General features: G+C 44.1%; 2 protein-coding genes across 3 annotated transcripts in view; one reads left to right on the top strand and one right to left on the bottom strand.

Moving 5' to 3' along the window:
• The window catches only part of Prdx1 (peroxiredoxin 1), a 47492-nt gene extending 40606 nt beyond the window's left edge, over window positions 1-6886 (bottom strand). Inside the window, exon 1 of the mRNA XM_059254801.1 lies at window positions 6869-6886. Within this exon, the coding sequence (XP_059110784.1) occupies window positions 6869-6878 (10 nt within the window). The 5' untranslated portion in view covers window positions 6879-6886. The remainder of the gene's footprint in view (window positions 1-6868) is intronic.
• Window positions 1-20817, top strand: part of LOC131903922 (aldo-keto reductase family 1 member A1) — a 78440-nt gene extending 57623 nt beyond the window's left edge. Inside the window, exons 1-9 of one of the 2 annotated variants that reach the window (XM_059254785.1) lie at window positions 7003-7292; window positions 15641-15727; window positions 16978-17097; window positions 17383-17534; window positions 18361-18556; window positions 18829-19028; window positions 19154-19226; window positions 19354-19440; window positions 20668-20817. In XM_059254785.1, coding sequence (XP_059110768.1) covers window positions 15644-15727; window positions 16978-17097; window positions 17383-17534; window positions 18361-18556; window positions 18829-19028; window positions 19154-19226; window positions 19354-19440; window positions 20668-20733 — 978 coding nt within the window. In that variant the 5' untranslated portion in view covers window positions 7003-7292; window positions 15641-15643 and the 3' untranslated portion in view covers window positions 20734-20817. Of the gene's footprint in view, window positions 1-7002; window positions 7293-15640; window positions 15728-16977; window positions 17098-17382; window positions 17535-18360; window positions 18557-18828; window positions 19029-19153; window positions 19227-19353; window positions 19441-20667 lie in introns of those variants that run through there. The other variant, XM_059254784.1, reaches the window with a different exon arrangement.
• The last annotated feature ends 463 nt before the right edge of the window (window positions 20818-21280 follow it).

Below are 21280 nucleotides of genomic sequence, written 5' to 3'. Positions count from 1 at the left end.
TTTTTGTTTTGTTTTGGTTTTTCAAGACAGGGTTTCTCTGTGTAACAGTCTTGGCTATCCTAGAACTCACTGTGTAGATCAGGCTGGCCTTGAACTCACAGACATCCTCCTGCCTCTAGCCTCCCCAGTGCTGGGATCAATGACATATGCCACCATCACCCGGCTCTGCTTCTCATCTTACTCTTCCAGGTACCAATCCTGCTCCCAGGACCTTTACACTTTTTTTCTTTTCTTTTCCTCTTCTATCTAGCTCTCTGCAGGACTTACCAAATCTCTCTGCCCCTTCCCACCCATAGCCTTAGCTAAGCAACTGTGCCTTGATGCTTCAAATCCAAAGCAACTATCCCAGCTCCCTCTGGGTAGGCTGAGGCCTCTCTCGGTGGATGGACTGTCCTCCTACCCTCAACAGGGCTTGTCTGAGGCTGCCCAACCCCCAGAGCTTGTGCCAGGAGACTTTGACTAATTCTCAGTTTAAGACTGGTGCTTCTGACACCAGCCTAGCCCAGCTTTGACTGGCTTTTAAAAGCTGGCTTTACTTTCAGTACATTAATCCATAGACTTCCAAACTGCTTCCCCGGCCTACAGGGATACCTTTCAGTTACAGCCTTTTCTGTCCCAGCCCTATCCTCTCTTCCCTCGCCTTCCTGCAATACAGCTATCAGCCAAGCCTCAAAAGATAAAGTGCTCCTGGAGGCTTGGTTAAAATGACCAAAAGTAACTCCCAGTTGCTCTTCACCCTACTCCTTTACGGGGAGACTCTTGCTAAAGGCTGATACTATCTGCCCAGATATACAAAAGTCTCACCCTTTTTTCCTCCTCCACAGTTAAATACATCATGTTATTTCAACATGTTATAGTGCTTTTACTCACTGAGCCAACTTGTACATTTAATTGATGTACTGGGGACAAGTGGCCGAACTTAGCTTGTTGGGGCTGCTAGGTCCCAGGTTTTTACCTAAAATCTCTGGTAACACTAAGAGGGCAGAAATAGAGCTTTGTTAAAGCAATGACTTTTTTTTTTTTTTTTTTTTTTTTTTTTTTTTGGTTTTTCAAGACAAGGTTTCTCTGTGTAACAGCCCTGGCTGTCCTGGACCTCGCTTTGTAGACCAGGCTGGTCTCGAACTCACAGAGATCCACCTTCCTCTTCCTCCTGAGTGCTGGGATTAAAGGCATGTGCCACCACCGCCTGGCTGCAATGGCAATTATTTTAAGCAGACACTATGTGTCTGTGCTGGTTAGTGTAGCAAGCTTTCTTGAACTATCTTTGGACCACTAGTCCACAATGATGACTCAGAGACTTGTTATTAATTATGAAAACTTAGCCTCAGCTTAGGCTTTTTCCCAACTACCTCTTATAGCTTAATTTACCCATATATATTTTTTAAAGCTTTATTTCTTTATTACATATACAGTGTTCTGTCTGCATGCCAGAAGAGGGCACCAGATCACATTACAGATGGTTGTGAGCCACCATATAGTTGCTGGGAATTGAACTCAGGACCTCTGGAAGAGCAGCCAGGGCTCTTAACCTCTGAGCCATTTCTCCAGCCCAATTAGCCCATATTTTTAAATCTATGTTCTGCCACGTGGTTACCTCTTCTTAGTACAGCATATCCAACTTGCTCTGAGTCTGCTGGCAAAATTGCATGCCTAGCCGGGCGGTGGTGGAGCACGCCTTTAATCCCAGCACTCGGGAGGCAGAGCCAGGCGGATCTCTGTGAGTTTGAGGCCAGCCTGGGCTACCAAGTGAGTTCCAGGAAAGGCGCAAAGCTACACAGAGAAACCCTGTCTCGGAAAAAAAAAAATTGCATGCCTAGATTCCTCCTCCTAGTTTCTCTCTTTCTACCCACAAGTCCTGTGTATTCTCTCCTGCCTAGCTATTCTTTATATAGATACCTTTTACTTCATTAATCCAATCAGAAGATGCCTTAGGCAGGGACACATCTTTACAATGTAAACAAATATTCTGCAACAGGTTAGTTTTTGTCAGCTTGACACAACAAGTAAGAGTCACCGGGGAAGAGGGACCCTCACAGTGGAGGAATTGCCGCCATCAGATGGGCCTGTTGGAATGTCTGTGTGTGGGGGGGTGCTTTCTTGATTAATGGTGATGTGAGAGGCTGCAACCCTCTGTGCATGGCAGCAACACTGACCAGGTGTTCCTGGGTTGTATCTGCAAACCAGATTGTAACTGTAAGACCATGGTTCTCCTTGGTCTCTACTTCAGGTTCTCTTCTTCCTGCCTCCAGGTTCCTGCTTGAGTTCCTGTTCTGACTTCATTCAGTGATAGACTGTGGCATGGAAGTGTAAGATGAAATAAACCTTTTCCTCCCCAAGTTTGTTTTGATCAGAGTCTTATCATAGGAATAGAAAGCAGACTAGGGTAATTCCCCAAATCATGAACTATATCATTCAAAATTATGATTTTTATTTATTTATTTTGTGTCAGGGTCTCATGAAGCCCAGCTTTGCCTCTCACTTGTTATATAGCCAAGGCTGATCTTGAGCTACTGACCTTTTTGCCTCCTCCAGTTTCCAAGTACTGGGATTAGAGACCTGATCCACCACATTCCTCAGCAAACAGATTAGTTCTCGTAAACAATACACATCCAACCCAACTAGAAAAATCCTTGGTGGGCTGGGGTTACACTTCACACGTGACATTTTGTAGTCTCAGAGTTGGGACAGGAGGCATCTGGGTAACAGCAATGACTCAGCAGTTCGTTAGTTGGCAAGGTGACTACTGATTGTTGGACTTCAGACTTTTAAGAAGTCAGATTCAGCAGGAAAAAGAAAGGAGAGCCCACTAGACCTTGCAGAAGATGGTGGAAGTACTAAGATGAGATGTGGGGTTGCAAAGGTCCTTGTACTCACAGAGAAGCACTAAGAGAACCAGGAATGTTAATTATGCAGGGGTGTCTCCTCAGTGGAGGAGATAGAAATCAAATTCCATCCAGAAAAGCCAAGCGAATTTTTTTGACCACCTGGTGACCATTTTGCTATATGTGGAGACAGACCTCGCCCATCTTTTGCTATAGAGGCAGAACCTAACCCGAATTCCCCATAATGGTTACCCTAGACTCTCCCCTCCCTAGAACATTACCCATCCTTAGGGGAGATGTCACATGTACTTTATGGCCTGCTGACCTCTATGCTATCATTCAGAGACCACACTAGATTCTAGGCCTTTTAGCTATAGAACCCACATTCATGATATAGTGACACCTTAAGCTTTATTGTGTACCAAGAATTGGACTGATTGTTGCCTGGAAACCATTCCCAAAATTATACTCTGTTTAAGTCTGATGACAGTGAATTACCAGGCACCAGACTCACCGAATGATCCAGGTTGATGAAACCGATCTGCACAGGGTTTTCATTCTTGTCTCTTCTTGAAGCTCACCTCCCTGTTTGACACCTGCAGGGGCCACTCAATGGGAAATATAGTATGTGTCTCTTGATGGTAAATCTGCGGGGCTAAGATGTGCTTGAGGGATTCTAAATTCTGATACAATGAAGTGGAATCTGAATTTACTTTTTGTTTTGTTTTTCTCTCCCCCCGCCCCCCACTTTTTTTTTCAGAGCTGAGGACTGAACCCAGGGCCTTGTGCTTGCTAGGCAAGCGCTCTACCACTGAGCTAAATCTCCAGCCCCTTGTTTTGTTTTTCAAGACAGGGTTTCTCTGTATGTAGCCTTGGCTGTCCTGGAACTCACTCTGTAGACAAAGCTGGCCTCTAACTCACAAAATCTGCCTGCCTCTGCCTCTCAAGTGCTGGGATTAAAGGTGTGTGCCACAACTGCCTGGCAAATTTACTTATTTTTTGAGACAGGGTTTCACTCTAGTTCAGGCAGGCCTGGAATCTTTGTAGCCCAGATTGGCCTTAAACTCAGGTCAATTCTCCTGCCTCAGTCCTTATCCAGAGTGTTGGGATTTTAAGCATATGCCACCACACCTGGCTCCTAATTGCCATTACTAAGATAGAGTGACATATTGGACATCTATATGGACACTGCTCTGGGAAGGATAGCTGTGTTAAACTATTCTAGCCTCAGAATAAGGCTGCTTTATTTCAAAGTGGGTTGAGCTCAGAGTAAGGCCTCTGCTGATTCTGACAGGACCAGAAGGAGTTAACCTTAACAAGCCCTGGCTGCAATCGATCCTGATACCTCTGTAGGGAATATTAATCTTTAATTAACAGACTCAGGCTATCAGAAGTTTCACACACACACACACACACACACACACACACACACACACACACACACGACCAATGCTTGCCTTGCACAGTTCCTAAAACAGATAACCAACTCTGTAAAACTTACTCCTTGGCAAAATAAAGTGGTTCAAAATAATGTTCACCTAATAATTCACATAAGAGTGCGCAGGGGTATCCCACCTGTTAGATCTGAATAACAGAGATTCCCTGACATTGAAATATCATCTGACAGCCCTCACAGAAATGCCTTCATGAAAGTTAGTCCTTAAAATGCTTCTGCTGAAAAGTTTGTACTCTCTTGTCCACTGGGGATGTACCACATTGTACTTAATACATTTTCTGCTTTTGTTTTCTATCTTGGTGAATTCATTCTCAGCTGGCATGTCACTGGCCTATTAACACCATCCCTGGAGTGGCAATTTGGTTTATGAAGATATTACTTACTTCAGAAAGTAGGTGGGAAGTAATGGGCAGGAGGGATTCCTAAAGGGAGGAGAGATGAAGTATAGAGGAGACAGGTGGGGGGAAAGACAAGAGCTATACCCAAACAACCCTGGATCTTGCCCACTTCTGCCAAGGAAAAGAAAACCTAAATGCAAAATTCAATTCAAATTGACAGGACTATTTCAAATTTGTAATTTTGTTGTTATTTTTTTGAGACAGGGTTTCTCTGTGTAGCCCTGGCTGTCCTGGAACTTGCTCTATAGACCAGGCTGGCCTTCAACTCAGAGATTCACCTGTCTCTGCCTCCTGAGTGCAGGGAATAAAGGCATGTACCATCACCGCCAGGCTAGCTATATAATTTAGGACAGATTATAAATTGTTTTAATCTCTTTCAGTCTAATTTGTAAAATGTATCACGAATATCTCCCTTTGCAAGTATCTGATATGCTGGTGACATTTGTACCTTATCCAGATTGTGGTTGCATTGAAAAAAAAAAAACTCATGGATTTGTACATTTCTAAACCTATGCTATATCACACTATAAAAAGACTTATAAGAAATAAAATAAGGGCTGGAGAGAGAGTGCTTAAGAGTTTAGTGGTTAAGACCACTGGCTGCTCTTCCAGAGGAACTGGATTTGATTCCCAAGTCATATGACAGCTCACAACCATCTATAGCTCCAGTTACAGGGGATCTGATACACTCTTCTGTTTTCTCTGGGCACCAGCCATACCTATGGTACATAGACACACATACAGGCAAACACCTTTGCACATAAAATAATAAAAATTTTGAAAATAACCAAGGGTTGGTAGCCCATGCCTGTAGTCTCAAACCAGGGAGGTTAAAGCAGGTTTGTTTAAACACAGGTATTGCAGGCTAGCCTGGGCAACATAGTTAGCCAGCTCCCCTCTCTGCAAGACTAATGTAGTCAAGGCTAACCTTAAACTTACGAAAGTCTCTTCCCAGCATTTTAAGATATATGCCACCATACCTTTTTTGAGACAGAATTATAGTTTCCCTTTGTAGTCTGGCTGGTCTAGAACTCACTACTTAGCCCAAGCTGCCTTTAAACTTGATATTGAACTTCTTGCCTTAACTTCCTAAATGATGGGATTAAGGTGTGTGTGTGTGTGTGTGTGTGTGTATGTGTGTGTTTGTGTGTGTGTGTGTGTTTGTGTGTGTGTGTGTGTGTGTGTGAAGGGTATTAAATCAGGCATACTGTCTCACCCCTGTAATCCTAAGACTACCTTTCAGGAGGTAGAGGCAGGAAGATCAGGAGTTCAAGGCCAGTCTCAGATATGTGAGGGGAGTTTCAGCCCCATCTGGGGTCTGGGTTACATGAAATTGCCTCAAAAAGGGCGGTGGGAGAGTTGGAGAGACTTCTTAGCAATTAAGACACCTGCTTCTCTTGCAGAGGACCAGGGTTCAGTTCCCAGCACCCAAATGACAGCTCACAGCCCTCATTAACCCAGTTCCAGGGGATCTGACACTCTTCTTGTTGAGGGCCAGATTGACTGAGGCTTTTCCTGAGACCCTGATGTATGGAGAAGGAACATAGCTCTTCTGAAAACCAGGAACATGCTTGGCAAGGCAAGTAATGGCCTGAAGCCAGGGCTTTGGGAGAGCTGAAGCTTCAGATCCTGAGAACCCAACTCTTCCCACCCCACCGTGTGGGGCTATGGTTTTCAGTCTGAGGGGTTCTGTGAGCTTGGTCTGTAATGTTCTTGAGATACCCTGTGTTCCCCTTACACAACACTGTTCCATTAGCTTCCATCTGACTTACTGCCATTGTGTGATAATTTCTGCTGACTCTGTCCCATTTCTCCCTTGGAATTGGTATATAAGATGCTGTACTTCCTTTTTTTGTTTTGTTTTGTTTTGTTTTGTTTTATTTTTTTGGTTTTTTTGAGGCAGGGTTTCTCTGTGTAGCTTTGCGCCTTTCCTGGGACTCACTTGGTAGCCCAGGCTGGCCTCGAACTCACAGAGATCCGCCTGGCTCTGCCTCCCGAGTGCTGGGATTAAAGGCGTGCGCCACCACCGCCCGGCTATTTATGAAGTCTTTAGCACAGTGCCAGGGCAAAGTATTCACTGAGAGATCTGTAACTTTCTAGAAGGGGGTCTGCAGAGCCCAGATTTTCACTGTTCCGGTTCTGAGAACCAGCCCATCACTTTAGAGAAAGGATAGGTGGCCAGAAGGACTCACCAGGTATCATAGAGGCCCTCGTTCTCCAGGAAGTACAGGAATCTATGCCTAGAGAGGTGCTTGCGCGGTGCACTGTGGGACGGTTGGAGGTGCGGCCAGCCGCGCATGACTGTCCACGTAGCCTGTGCGCACGCGCAGTTTGAGGACCCCCGACCCTTCTAGAAGCTCGCTGTGGAGTTTGAGGTTCCCAGGGGAGGGATGTGCAAAGTCCCTGGTCTGGCTTCTACCGGCGGTACGACTTCACAGGACAGCGGGGGACTAGTAGGTCCCGCGCGTGATTCTGGAAGCCGGGCTCTTGCTCCTCCCTGGGGTGGGGTTTCGTCTTCACCGCCGGACTTAAGTCCGGGCCTGTCGGCCCAGTACTGGAGTGCAGAGCTCAATTCTGGCCACATTGTCTTCTCCGCAGCCTGCGCTCACTGCCAAGGTGAGTTCTTCCTATTACTGGCCTTTTTTTTTTTTTTTTTTTTAAATTTTTTTAAAAATTTTTTTCCTGAGGAAGAAGCCGGGGTCGGCCCCGAGATTGAGCAGGGAGCGTCGTCATTTAGACGGATGTGGCTAGCCATTTTTTTTCTCCCCTGAGGAAGAAGCCGGGGTCGGCCCCGAGATTGAGCAGGGAGCGTCGGCATTTAGACGGATGTGATTTAGTTTCCGATTTGAGCTCTTCCTCTTATTCTGTTTGTTCCCAGATAACGTCTATCTGTGTCTCTCGACCTCTTTCCTTAGAGTGGAATGAGCAGGACATCGGTGCTATAGCGAGAACTGGGATTAAACCTTTGAATGTGCCTGGTATATATCAAGTGCTTTGTAAATTTTAGTTGCCCATCTCTTGTTTTCTCATCTGCACGACACTTCTAGGGTCTCTGCCTTTCCTAATGGCGGCTTCTGGGATGTTCCTAGGAAGTGGCGGAAGTGGGAGCGAGAAATTAGCTTGATCAAGCCGTTGCCTTGGGTTGAGAAAACTCGGACATGTTATATAGATATCCTGTTGCCACCGAGCTCTTTTAAAGTGAAAATACCCGAACCTGCGCTTCATCGAGCCCTACTGTTAATGGACTCTACCATTTAGACTTCATAGTCAGCACTGTAGGACCTCCCGAGGTTCTGATGAGGCCTATTACTTTTCCAAGGTTCCATTTTTTAATCTAATACAGGTTTGATTTCAGTATGATTCTTTCTGGTCCGGTGGGATTGATTATTATTTATATGTATTTTTTTCAGACAGAGTCTCTTAAGAATATTTTCTAAAGATTGATTTATTGTATGCCTATCAATGTTTTGTCTGCATGTATGCATATGCACCATGTGGGTGCGTGGTGCCCGTGGAGGTCAGAGGGCAACGGATCCGCTGGAACTAGAGTTATGGGTGATTGCCAGCCGGTATGTGGGTTCTGGAAATCAAACCCAGGTGCTTTGTGGGAGAAACAAGACTTAAACAACTGAGCCATCTCTCCAACTGCAGAGACAGGGTCCCTTGTATCTTAGTCTTGCCTTGAACTTGTGATATGTAGCCAAGGTTGATGCTGAATCCTCTGATCTTCCTGCCTCCACCTTCTGAGTGCTGGAATTGTAGGAGTTTGTCACTGTCTGGGTTTTATGAAGTGCTGGGGGAGTCAAACCCGGGAAAAGCACTTTACCAGCTGAACTACACCTCCAGCCCAGAATTTTAATCCCAGCACTGGAGAGGCAGAGGCAGGCGGATCTCTGTGAGTTCCAGGCCAGCCTGGTCTACAGAGCAAGTTCCAGGACAGCCAGAGCTACACAGAGAAACCCTGTCTTGAAAAAAATAAATAAATAAAAGAAGAAGGAGGAGGAGGAGGAGGAGAAGAAGAAGAAGAAGAAAAAAAAAAGTTTCAGGGAGGAACCAGAAATTCCAAGTGCTAACTCAATGGTAAGTAACAATTAGCTAGGCAGGTGTGAAGTTTGGGGAAAGAAAATGTTCAGAGACCTGGAGTCAAGTGCTGCTTGTTCATAAAGTCTGGGGAAATGAGGAGTGTGGCAGCCAGTTTTAAAGGAGTTTGGACTTTAATCTTGGGAGAATTGCTGAACGCTATGAGCCAAGGAGTCACATGACTGGACTTGGTGAGTGGATTTTGAACAAGTCCAAATTAAAAGGGATGGTAGTGGTTATAGACAGGGTACGGACAGTGGAGGCTAGTGTAAATACATGGGAAAGATTTATATTCAGTCTCAGGAAATGTATATATTTATTTTATACTTACTTTTGGTGTTTTTGACACAGGGTCTTAGTATGTAGTATAGTGTTACCATGAACTCGTGGGGTCTTGTCTTACTTAGCCTAGGATGTGCACCATCACACCTGACTCAGGAAGTATATATTTTTAGAGAGTTGAAGATTTTGGGCTTGTATGTTTATTATTATTTATTTATTTTGTTTGTTTTGTGTCAGTCTATGCCTCTGCCTCCCAATGTCCAGCTTCTAACAGGATTTTTTTTGTTTGTTTTTCAAGACAGGGTTTCTCTGTGTATCCCTGGCTGTCCTGGAACACACTCTGTAGACCAAGCTGGCCTTAAACTACCTCCTCTGCCTCCCGAGTGCTGGAATTAAAGATGGGAGCTACCACAGCCATGCAGTGACCTAACAGAATGCAGCAAACAGAACAAATCTGGACCAGTGTTACATATTTAGGATGATTTTTCAAGCAGAGTTCTTAGAAGTGCAGGAGACGATAAAAGCTCCCTTATTTTGTTGTTACTGTATGAGTGGGGGTGGAGGTCAGAGGGTAACTTCAGGCATTGGTTCTTTCTGCTATGGATGGATGCTCAGGATTGAACTCAGGTTGCCCTTTAGATAACTTTCTAAAGAGTTCCATGAATAATACTGTGAACATGTCTGGTTTGTTTTACCAGAATATTTTTTTTTTTAAATTTAAGACAGGGTTTCTCTGTGTAGTTTTGGTTGTCCTGGATCTCACTCTATAGATCGGGCTGACCTTTGAACTCACAGAAATCCTCCTGGCTCTGCCTCCCGAGTGCTGGGATTAAAGGTGTGCACCCCACCCCCCCACCCCACCCCCACCCCCACCACCACCACCCCCATCACCACCACCCCCACCCCCACCACCCCCCCCACCCCCCCCCACCACCACCCCTACCACCACCCCCACCACCACCCCCACCCACCACCACCACCCCACCACCACCACCAACAACCCCCCCCCACCCCCCACCCCACCCCACCCCCACCCCCACCCCCACCACCACCACCCCCACCACCACCACCCCCACCACCCCCACCACCACCCTTACCACCCCCCCACCCCCCCCACCCCCCCCATCACCACCACCATCCCCCCACCCTTACCCCCCCACCACCCCCACCCCCACCCCCACCCCCAGGTTTGTTTTAATACTTGCTATCCAAGGCTTTGGGTCTCTGGTGAATTAGCATATACAGAAAGAAGAGAATGAGTCAGATAATGTGCATACTGCTTTAGATGTAGTTCTCTCTTGACATAGTGGAGCTGAGATTCAAACCCAAGTTTGTGCATTTCTAGATCCTGGACTATCCTGCACCCTCAGGTACCTGTGGATCATTCTGGCAGAAAGGCCCAGAAGAACTACGCATGCTAAACTGGTGTAGGAAAAGTGAGGGTTTTTAGATTGTTTCTGAAAACACAAATTTGACCAAAGGAAAGCAAAGAGGATAGGGAAAAAGTCAAAGGACACTGGCATTGGTGGGAGGCAGAGGGAAGGTCTTCAAAGTCAGGAAACACTTCCTTTTTGTCTCGTCAGCAGTTCTACTGGGCTATCTGTAAAGCCGTTGGTGCCTAAAGCGTCTACTAGAAAATCACAAGCCAGCAGAAATTACTTTCTGACCTGATTGGAATCTGTCTTCTGCTGTGGCCCTTCCATTCCCTTCTCGGAAGTTCTTATTCTTTACAGATCTTTGTTTGTTCCTCCTGCCTTTTACCCCTCTCCTTTGGTTTTTAGTTTCACCTGCAAAAGGAATGAAGAAGCAGGATTAAGGTTTCTTCCATGTTCCCTATAAGCTAGGGCTTTGTTCAGTCTCCACCCTTGTAATTTCAGAGCCTTCTCATGCACTGGGAGAAACCTGGGGAAGTAAACAGGTTATTGTTTCCTATCAAGCCCCTGCAGGAACTTGGCCTTAGAGCTGCTTGCTTGATCCTTAGGAAGTCTGTGGTTACAAAGATCATTGCACTTGGCAGTTTGGCTTGCTGCCTGGATTGACTGGTTTTGTTGTAGTTTTAGCAGAAAGAATGGCTTTTATATTCAAGTTTTGCTAGGCTATAAAAATTCTTTCAGCCAGAGATACTAGGAAAGCAATTTTGGTATGTCTGTTTACTCACAGATTGTATTATTACCTGCCTTCCCATATATCTTTCAAAACTTGGGAACAAAGCTCATATTTATGAAGATGTTACTGGCAGGTAGATCAATCCCAGGAGCATATTTATGGTACTGATAAGATCAAGGGGAAAGGTTATTTCTACTTCATTGGCTCTTGGAGTAAATATTCCCTCTTCCTTCTCTTTGATACCTCTGGTTCATTCTCCTCCCCACTTACTGGGTATTAAACCTAGGGTCCCAAACATGTTAGGTCAGTATTCCACCACTGAGCTATTGTTAATCCTAAAGATGTTAATTCATCCCAAAGAGGTGAAAGACCATCAACCCAAATCGTCATAGCCAAATTAATTAAGGCAATCAATTAATTTATTTATATTTTGATTAATTTATTTACTAATATTTATTTGTGTACCCAGGCTACCTCCCCTTAAGGTGGGGTTCAATAGGCCAGCATTTTAAGTGGGGAAGATAAGGTTTTTATAGCTCAGGGGTAGAGGATTTCCACATGGGGGATTTGGCAGGGAAATAGGCAGGGTTACAGAAGCAGAACATAACAACATAGTCATAACAAGGTAGTTATAATAACCTTTTGAAACAAAGACTTGGTTGCCATTCCCTGAAGCAGGCAGTACAGAACCATTTGTAGGTAAAGTTACAGGTGGGGCATAATCTAATCCTTGAGAAACAGATTTGATCATAAACAGGATTGAATCTAGTTTGTCTTTACCATAACATGACTTTCAAGTCTAAGGAGGCAGCTGCTGGTTTATTTTTATATCCCCAGACCTCCTTTTTACTTTTTTATTTTGAGATAAGGTTTCATTGTATTTTTTAGAACAGCTTTCAATTCACTGTGTGGTCTAGGCAGGTCTTGAATTTGTAATCCTCCTGCCTCATCCTCCCGAATGGCTGGGATTACTACCAGGTCTATCTTTTACTTGTTTTATTTTGTTTAAAACAGGGTCTCACTGTCCTAGAACCAGCTCTGTAGATCAGGCTGGCCTCAAACTCAGAGATCCTTCTGCCTCTGCCTCCCTACTGCTGGGATTAAAGGCCTGTGACACCAAACCTGGCCTTTTCTCTCTCATTGTAGACAAGGTCTCATATAGCCCATGCTGGCCTCCAGCTTGCTGTGTAGCAAAGGATAACCTTGAATTTCTCATTGTTTTGCTTTTATCCCTGAGTACTGGGATTATCAGCTTGTACAACCATGGTTTATATGATCCTGGGATTAAACCTAAGGTATAGTGAATGCTGTGCAACATTCTACTTACCAAGCTACACTCCCAGCTTGTGGACACATGCTCTAATTACCTTATTTGTTCTGTTGAAAATTTCTTAGATTTATGCTTCACTACTTTTGTGCTGTATTAAAGTTTTATGGCTAGTTTCCCCTTGTAGGATTTTTGCCTTTGACTCTTGGTCTATTTTGTGTGTGTGTGTGTGTGTGGTACTAAATATAGGATCCTGAGCAGCCAGGTGTGCACTTTTATCACAGGGCTACAGTCTTAGCCCCCTTTCAGTTTTTTTTTTGTTTGTTTGTTTTTTAAAGAGATTTATTTACCTGTCTGGTCTACAAAGTGAGTTTCAGGACAGCCAGAGCTGTTGTACAGAGAAACCCTGTCTTGAAAAAGCCAAAAAAAAAAAAAAAAAAAAGATTACATGTATATATATTTGTTTTGTTTTCCGAGACAGGGTTTCTCTGTGTAGTTTTGGTGCCTGTCCTGGATCTTGGCTCTGTAGACCAGGCTGGCCCCGAACTCACAGAGATTCACCTGGCTTTGCCTCCAGAATGCTGGGATTAAAGGCATGCCACCACCGCCTGCCTGAGAAAAGAGATGTATTGATTGATTGATTGAGTGATTTTGTGTGCTTTTATATACATGTTTGTGTAGATGTAACCAACCGTCTTATTAAATAAGAAACACAGAACCAATGCAAAGAAGAAAGCCAAGAGATCAGAGCTAAGAGCCTCTTCAGCCAAGAGACCTCTCCGAAAGAGATCTACTTCCTGTCTGTTTGTCTTTATATAGACTTTCTGTTCTGCCTTCTCATTGGTTGTAAACCCAAACACATGACTGCCTCGTCACTGCCTGTATGTACAGCCCTCCAGGTCTTCTATGGTATTGAGATTAAAGGCGTGTGTCTCCAATGCTGGCTGTATCCTTGAACACACAGAGATCTACCTAGCTATGCCTACCAAGTGCTGGGATTAAAGGCGTGCACCACCGACGCCCAGCTTTTGCTATGGCTCTAATAGCTCTGACCCCTGGGCAACTTTATTAACATACAATTAACAATTAAAATCACATTTCAGTACAAATAAAATACCACCATATGTTTGTGTTCAGAGATATGCTTACAAATGTGTATGGAGAGGGGCTGGAGAGATGACTCAGCGGTTAAGAGCACTGACTGCTCTTCTAGAGGACCCAGCTTCAATTCCCAGCACCCATATGACAGTTCACAACTGTCTGTAACTCCAGTTTCAGGGGACTCGAAACAACCCATGGTAAAATATTTTTCCCCTCATGGTAAAATATTAATGCACATTTGAAAAAAAAAAGTGCCTACTACAAATGTGTGTGGAGATAACATCATTCCTGGCTTTTATGTGGGTGCTAGGATTCTCATGTTTGAGTGGCAAGTACTTTACCAACTGAGTCATCTTTCCAGCTTCCATTTTTCAGTTTTATTTTGAGACAGAGTTTTGCCAGGTCTCTCAGTCTGGTCTTAACTCACAGTGATCCTGCTATCTCAGCTTCCTTAATGCTAGGATTACATGAGTACATGCTTTTTATTGTTGTTATTACATTTATTTGTGTGAGTATCTTATAGAGGTGAGAGGACAACTTGTGGGATCAGCATCTTGTGCCACCATGTGGGTCCGTGTGACCAAACTCAGGTCATTAAGTCATTGATCCACTGAGCCCTGCAATACATTATTTTGTTTTCTCCAAAAATTTAATTTTATTATTTTATGTGTATGGGTATTTTGCTTCTATATATGTCTGTGTACCATGTACATGCAGTGCCTGAGGAGGCCAGAAGAGGGCGTTATATCTGGAATTACAGGTGGTGTGAGCTGCCATGGTGCTGGCAGTCCAACTTGGGTCCTCTAGGAAAGCAACTAGTGCTTTTAACTACCGAGCCATCTCTAGTCTGCATCCAAACATCTTAAAAGCCAGAATCAATAATTAATACGCCTTTGTTTTGTGGAATTCATTTCCTTTTCTATAGGACATGATGTGTGTGTGTGTGTGTGTGTGTGTGTGTGTGTGTGTGTGTTGTAAGGAATATATATACACACACATATACATATGTACATATGAGTATATATATATATAATTTATTTATTTATTGAGATAGAATCTTACTATATATAGCTCTGGTTGGCCTGAAATTTGTTACATAAAGAAGCTGGTTTTTCAAGTGCTGGGATCAAAGGCTTGCGCCACCACAGCTGAGTGAGATAAATTTTTTATAGATTTGTTTACCTGTCTCTTGAAGCTTTTCCTTATATCCTTAATTTTTTCCACTTTGCTGTCTATATGGGACAAATAAGTTTACCTTTCTGATCCTATTTTCTTGTCTGAAAAATGGTAAGTAGTATATTTTGCTTGAAGGAGCCGGCTCAAGCCTCTGAACTTGGCCAGTCAATCAAGAGGGATTCAGAGAGTCTAGTCTCTCTCTGTGTTAGAAAGCTTCCATTTCTGAATTTGAAATGTTCCTGCTGGTATGGTTACTCATTTCATCCTTAGAGGAGCCATCCTTTTCTGGGCCTGCTTGCTGTGGCACTCTATCTCATAATGGCTTTTGTTTGTCCTGCACGGCCTGAGACCTGGCTTATTTGTCTGGTGCTTTGCATTTATTGGAACTTGTTTCTGTTTTGTTTTAGTTTTTGGTTGTTGGTTTTTAACAGCCCTGGCTGGCCTAGAACTCACTGTGTAGACCAGGCTCACCTCGAACTCACAGAGAGCCACCAGCTTCTGCCTTCTGAGTGCTGGGAAAGGTTTTTAATTTCTTATACAAGCTGGCTTGGAACTTTTGATTCTCCTACCTCAGTTTCCTGAGTGCTGGGGTTATAGACTGTATCTCTGTGCTGGATTTGTGTTATGTGTGTGTTGCTAGACAAGTGTACCACTGAGCTACTCTGTCACCATCAGAAACTGGAGCTTTTGAACACTGGTCTTTAGCCTTGCAGTATGAAGGCCAGCCAGGCTAGTAGTCTGGTTAGTATTTGTCCAGGAGCTACTGGGTTTGGTTGATTTCAGGTATCTTGTCTCTGTCTCTGCTCACAAGCCCATTATAATGAGGTGTTTCCTTCCCACATCTGCCACCACTCTTATCTACCCCTTTCCTGAACTGTGTTTTACAGCAGTGGATAGCTAGGCTCAAGGCAGCACTAACTTCCTTACCATTTTTTTTCTATCTGTGTTTTAGGGGATGATGGCTTCCTGTGTCCTCCTGCACACTGGACAGAAGATGCCTCTGATTGGTCTGGGGACATGGAAGAGTGAGGCTGGCCAGGTGAGTGATTGGGAAGAACAGAGAGACTACTTGGGTCTCTTGTCAGGGAATAGGAGGGATTTGCAAGAAGTGCCCTGTATTTTCCCCAGTAACTCCTGTTATGTTTCTGGTAAGGATAAGTAAGGGTAGTGGGAAGAGATGAGGGAAGAAGGGACACCCGTGAGCCCTTAGTTTCCCCAGCTAACTCAGGAGGAACTGACGGCTGCAGAGCATCTCTACATAGTGCTATGGCAGAGTTGAGGTCTCTGTTTCTAGGTCTTAGCTCTTAGTCCCAATATATTACTTAACCACCCCATGTTGTGATTACATCTCCTGAGCATTGGGCCCTCCTTAAGTGCATATTTTGGAGTTGGGAGCATAGTCCAAAGCTTGGGAAGTTACTGGGTCAACTGTATAGACAAGAATTAGGAAAAAAAAAAATTTTTTTTTTTTGTTTTTTTTTTTTTGTTTTTTTTTGAGACAGGGTTTGTCTCTTGGAACTTACTCTGTAGACCAGGCTGGCCTTGAACTCACAGAGCTCTGCCTGCATCTGCCTCCCAGTGCTGGAATTAAAGGTGTGTTGTCACCACTGCCCAGCGAGTTAGGAAAAGTTTTTAATTGAATTTTATTTTGTTTTGTTTTTCAAGACAAGGTTTCTCTGTGTAGTCCTGGTTGTCCTGGAACTAGCTCTGTAGACCAGGCTGGCCGTAAGCTCACAGAGGTCTTCCTGCTTCTGCCTCCTGAGTTCTGGGATTAAAGGCATTTGAGGAGAACTTTTTTTTTTTAATTTTAGATTTATTTATTTTATGTTTTATTGATGAATGTTTTGCCTTTGTATATGTATGTATACCATATGTATACCTGGTGCTCAGAGAGGTCAGAAGACTACATCTGATTCCTTGAACCAGAGTTATAGAAGATTATGTGCTACCTTGTAGATGCTGGGAACTGCACCCAGGTCCTCTGGAAGAGCAGCCAGTGCTCTTGATGGCTGAGCCATTTCTCCAGACCTGAGCTTGAACTTCTGATCCTTCTGCTTTTATCTCCTGAGTGCCGATTTACAGGCATAAGCCAGCACACTCTGTTTATTCTAGAGATCAAATTTAGGACTTCATACATGCTAGGCAAGCACTCTACCATCTGAGCTATATCCCTAGCCTAGGATCATTTTTCATCTTCTCCCTCTGACCTGCATGGGTGACCTTCATATTCTCCTTCTCCCTTACCAGCTCATACCAGTGAAACTGACATTTCTGTTTCCCTCCTGACAGGTGAAAGCAGCCATCAAATATGCCCTTAGTGTAGGCTACCGCCACATTGATTGTGCTGCTATCTATGGCAACGAGACTGAAATTGGGGAGGCCCTGAAGGAAAATGTGGGACCAGGCAAGGTGAGAACTGGGGACACAAAGAAATGGGATATAAGAACTTAGAGTGGCAGCTGGGACTTGGTCTTGGATGAGGGAAACTGGTATCAGCTCCCAGCTTTTTGACAATGTCATCTGTAAAGTTCATGCTTGAGAATTACATGATGGCATTAAAAAGAAAACCTCATATTTTGTGATTTTGCGTTGGGTCACATTCTGGGGCATACTTCTGTTCTTCTCTCGTAGGTGTGGGTAGGTAAGATTGGGTTCCCAGGGCTCTCCTCACGGTAGGCTCTGCCTCTGTCACAGGCAGTGTCTCGAGAGGAGCTGTTTGTGACATCCAAGCTGTGGAATACTAAGCACCACCCTGAGGATGTAGAAGCTGCCCTCCGGAAGACACTGGCTGATCTTCAGTTGGAGTATCTGGACCTCTACTTGATACACTGGCCTTATGCCTTTGAGTAAGCCTTGCCCCTGCAACTTTTTCTGGAAGCTGGGGGTTGGGTGTGGTAGTGTTAGTAATTTATTATATTCATAGCTGTAGAACAGGATAAGAACATTTATCTGTGCAACAAGCAGAAGAGCTTATGTACCATGGGATCCTTGCCTTTCCTGCAGCCAGGTGATTAGGTATATAATAAGGATAACAGTATATACCCTGCATTTATCTGAGTGGTCTCCAGTGCTCTATTGTTCAATCAGGAAACATGCTGCTCTTCATCTACAGTAGGTCCCCCAAGGTTTTGGCTGTGAATGTTTCTCAACAGAGGGTATGAGAAGTCTTATATTAGCACTGCGCCCTTGTCAGATGGGCAGAACTCCCCCTGAGGAACATGGCATTAAGGAAGCTGTACTAGAGAAAAGGAGATAGAATCTGGGCCTCTCAGCCAGGTGTCATGTCGAATGCCTTTAATCCCAGCACCTGGGAGGCAGAGGCAGAGGTAGGCGGTTCTGAGTCTGCGGCCAGCCTGGTCCACAGAACTAGTTCCAGGACAGTGAGGGCTGCTACATAGCAAAACCTTGTCTTGAAAAACCAAAGAATTAAAAAAAAAAAAAAAAAAAAAAAAAAAAAGATTCTGGGCCTATGAAAAAGAGAAGAAGGGATGGGCATTCCATGTAGAAGTAATACCTGAGTTATAAACTAGAAGGATAAGAAAGCATTGCTGTTCCTAATTCTTGTCACTTTACCCCTTGGTCTTAAGGTATAGCACATAGAATAGCAGGATGAGCAGGCAGAGCAGAAGCCTGACATTTTCGCTGACACTTGGGGGGCTCTGTTTCACTTAGGCGGGGAGACGATCTCTTTCCCAAGAATGCCGATGGAACCATCCGATATGACTCTACCCACTATAAGGAGACCTGGAAGGCTATGGAGGCACTGATGGCAAAGGGTCTGGTGAAAGCCCTGGGCTTGTCCAACTTCAACAGCCGGCAGATCGATGACATCCTCAGTGTGGCCTCTGTGCGCCCAGCTGTCTTGCAGGTAAGCACTACAAACAGATGATTGGAAGATGGGTTATGTGTACAGAGCATGAGTACAGGTGAAGAGTCTCCTTAGTGGAGATAGCAAGTTGTCAGAGTGTTGTTGAAGGAGTTCTCTGTATAAAGGTGGATTGGAAGTCCTGGGAGAGCATGAACTCACCAGTGAGAACAAGTGGGCTTAGAGGTCAACAGTGAAGGGCTATTATATCCAGAGTTTAGTAAGTGGGTGTGGTCACCGCATGCTGAAGCATTGTTCGTTGTTACTTGTTTCAGGTGGAATGCCATCCATACCTGGCTCAAAAGGAGCTCATTGCGCACTGTCAAGCACGAGGCTTGGAGGTGACTGCTTACAGCCCCTTGGGTTCCTCTCATCGTGCCTGGCACCATCCTGATGAGCCAGTCCTGCTTGAGGAACCAGTGGTCTTGGCACTAGCTGAAAAACATGGCCGGTCTCCAGCTCAGATCTTGCTCAGGTATGGGACATTTTTAAGGAACAGGCCTCTAGTAAGGGAAAGACTTGATTGGGAGGCAAAGACTGAGGGAGTTTTTAATGTTTCTGAATATTAACCCATTTTCCTTATCTTCATTCCCCACCTAGATGGCAGGTTCAGCGGAAAGTAGTCTGTATCCCCAAAAGTATCACTCCTTCTCGCATCCTTCAGAACATTCAGGTACTTGGTCATTAGGTTCTGTCTTCTTTAATCTATTGAGATATCTGGCCCTGATTCTGCCTGCTAAGAAGCCAATATTGAGAGACTCCAGCTACCACTCACAAGGCTGTTTTTTTTTGTCTCCCAGGTATTTGATTTCACCTTTAGCCCTGAGGAGATGAAGCAATTAGATGCTCTGAACAAAAATTGGCGGTATATTGTGCCCATAATTACGGTAAAGATGTGTAACCATTCAGAGTCGGAATAGGGAAGAGGAGGTTTGGGGTGTGATGGCTCAGGTATGGCCTCAGGCTTGCTGGCTGGAGAAGGTTGGTGGGATTGCTATCCAAGATGCAGAGCTTGTTTCTTCTCTTGGCTTCCTCCTTCCCTGTCTTCTGTCTTCCTTCCCTCTTTTTTATTTATTTATTTTTATTTATTTATTTATTTATTTATTTATTTATTTATTTATTTATTTATTTATTTATTTATTTATTTTGAGACAGAGTCTCACAATTTTGCCCTGGCTGGCCTGGCACTCATAGAGGTTTGCTTGCCTCTGCCTCCTGAATGCTGGGATTAAAGGTGTGTGCCATCATGCCTGCTCCCCCCCCCCCTTTTTTTTTTGAGACAGGGACTTACATATCGTTGATGCTTTTGTGGAACTCAGCATGTATCTCAGGCTGGCTTTGAACTCCTGCCATTCCTCCTGTCTGATTTCTCTTTCTTTCCCTTTGCCTTTCTGTTTCCCTTTCTTTCCTTTTAGGCAGATTTTAAACTCCATTCTCCATTCTCTTGCCTCAGCCTACCAAGTTCTGGGCTACACCAAGCTTTGCTCCAATGGTCTCATTCTCTTGAAGTTGGGGAAAATTAGTATGACTCAGGTATAATATATATAACCTGTGAGTCTTAGTCCTGCTTCTTGATTATCTTGTCACCTATTTAATTTCTCCAGTTAAATAATAAGAGAGGAGCTCAGGGGGCTGGAGAGATGGCTTAGCGGTTAAGAGTTCTGGCTCTTCTTCCAGAGGACCCAGGTTCAATTCCCAGCACCCACATGGCAGCTCACAACTATGTCTGTAATGCCAGGGCCTAACACTCTCTTACAGACATACATACAGGCAAAACACCAATAAAATAAAAATAAATTAAAAAAGAAAGAGGAGCTAATAATACATTCTCAACCTTGTTGAAGTCTGCTACATGTAAGGAAGTAAACAGATTCTAGGCACATTATTCCATTTGAGACTGTGAAGTCTTAAGGATAAGGCCAACCATGTACCAGGCTGTGGGTTTGATGCTGGAATCACTATTGATGTAACATTAACTGAGGTTTGGGTCCTACTAATGTTAGCTACCATAGTGCTAGAGATAGGTAAAATTCTTCAGAAGAATTGGAGGTAATGCTGTGGGTCTTTGGAATGTCACTGCTTGCTAATGGATTCTTCTACTTGTCTCTTTTCAGGTGGATGGGAAGATAGTCCCCAGAGATGCTGGACACCCTCTTTATCCCTTTAATGACCCCTACTGAGGCTATAGTTTCTCAGCTTCCCTTTCAGCTCTCCCACCAAGTGTTGCCTGCTACGCCTGAGAAAAATAAAGCCATTGGAATGTATGCTCTGTTTGCTTGACTTACTTGTTCTGTTAGGCTTGGGAGGGAAGTTGTCCTCAGGGATAGCACACAGATTCAGGATTGCTGCATGGGACTTGCCCTTAACTTTATTGGCTTTGGATTGACCTGTATACAGCTGAATTCAGGTAGTGCCATCTAGTGGCTTTTTACTGTTCGTTCGTTCGTTCGTTCGTTCGTTCGTTCATTCATTCACTTATTTATTTATAGAAGTTCTACATGCTTCCCTAGCTAGCACTCTACAAAAATGCCAAGTTTGTCATCTTCCAATTGATACACTGGTTCTTATTGAGGTTTAAAAGGCAAAACGTGTATTTATTTATTTATTTATTTTTTTATCATTCCCTGCCCTAGTCAGTGCCTAAATTTAAGAAGAACCACCACCACCCCCCCAAAAAAATACATTAGATGTTTAGGGATCTCAGCTTACAAAATTATGAAAGGTGGG

The sequence above is a fragment of the Peromyscus eremicus genome, chromosome 2 (genome assembly GCF_949786415.1).
Source record: "Peromyscus eremicus chromosome 2, PerEre_H2_v1, whole genome shotgun sequence".
In the NCBI taxonomy this organism is placed as follows: domain Eukaryota; kingdom Metazoa; phylum Chordata; class Mammalia; order Rodentia; family Cricetidae; genus Peromyscus; species Peromyscus eremicus.
Note: the sequence above shows the minus strand (reverse complement) of the source record. Positions and strands in the feature narration are given on the sequence as shown.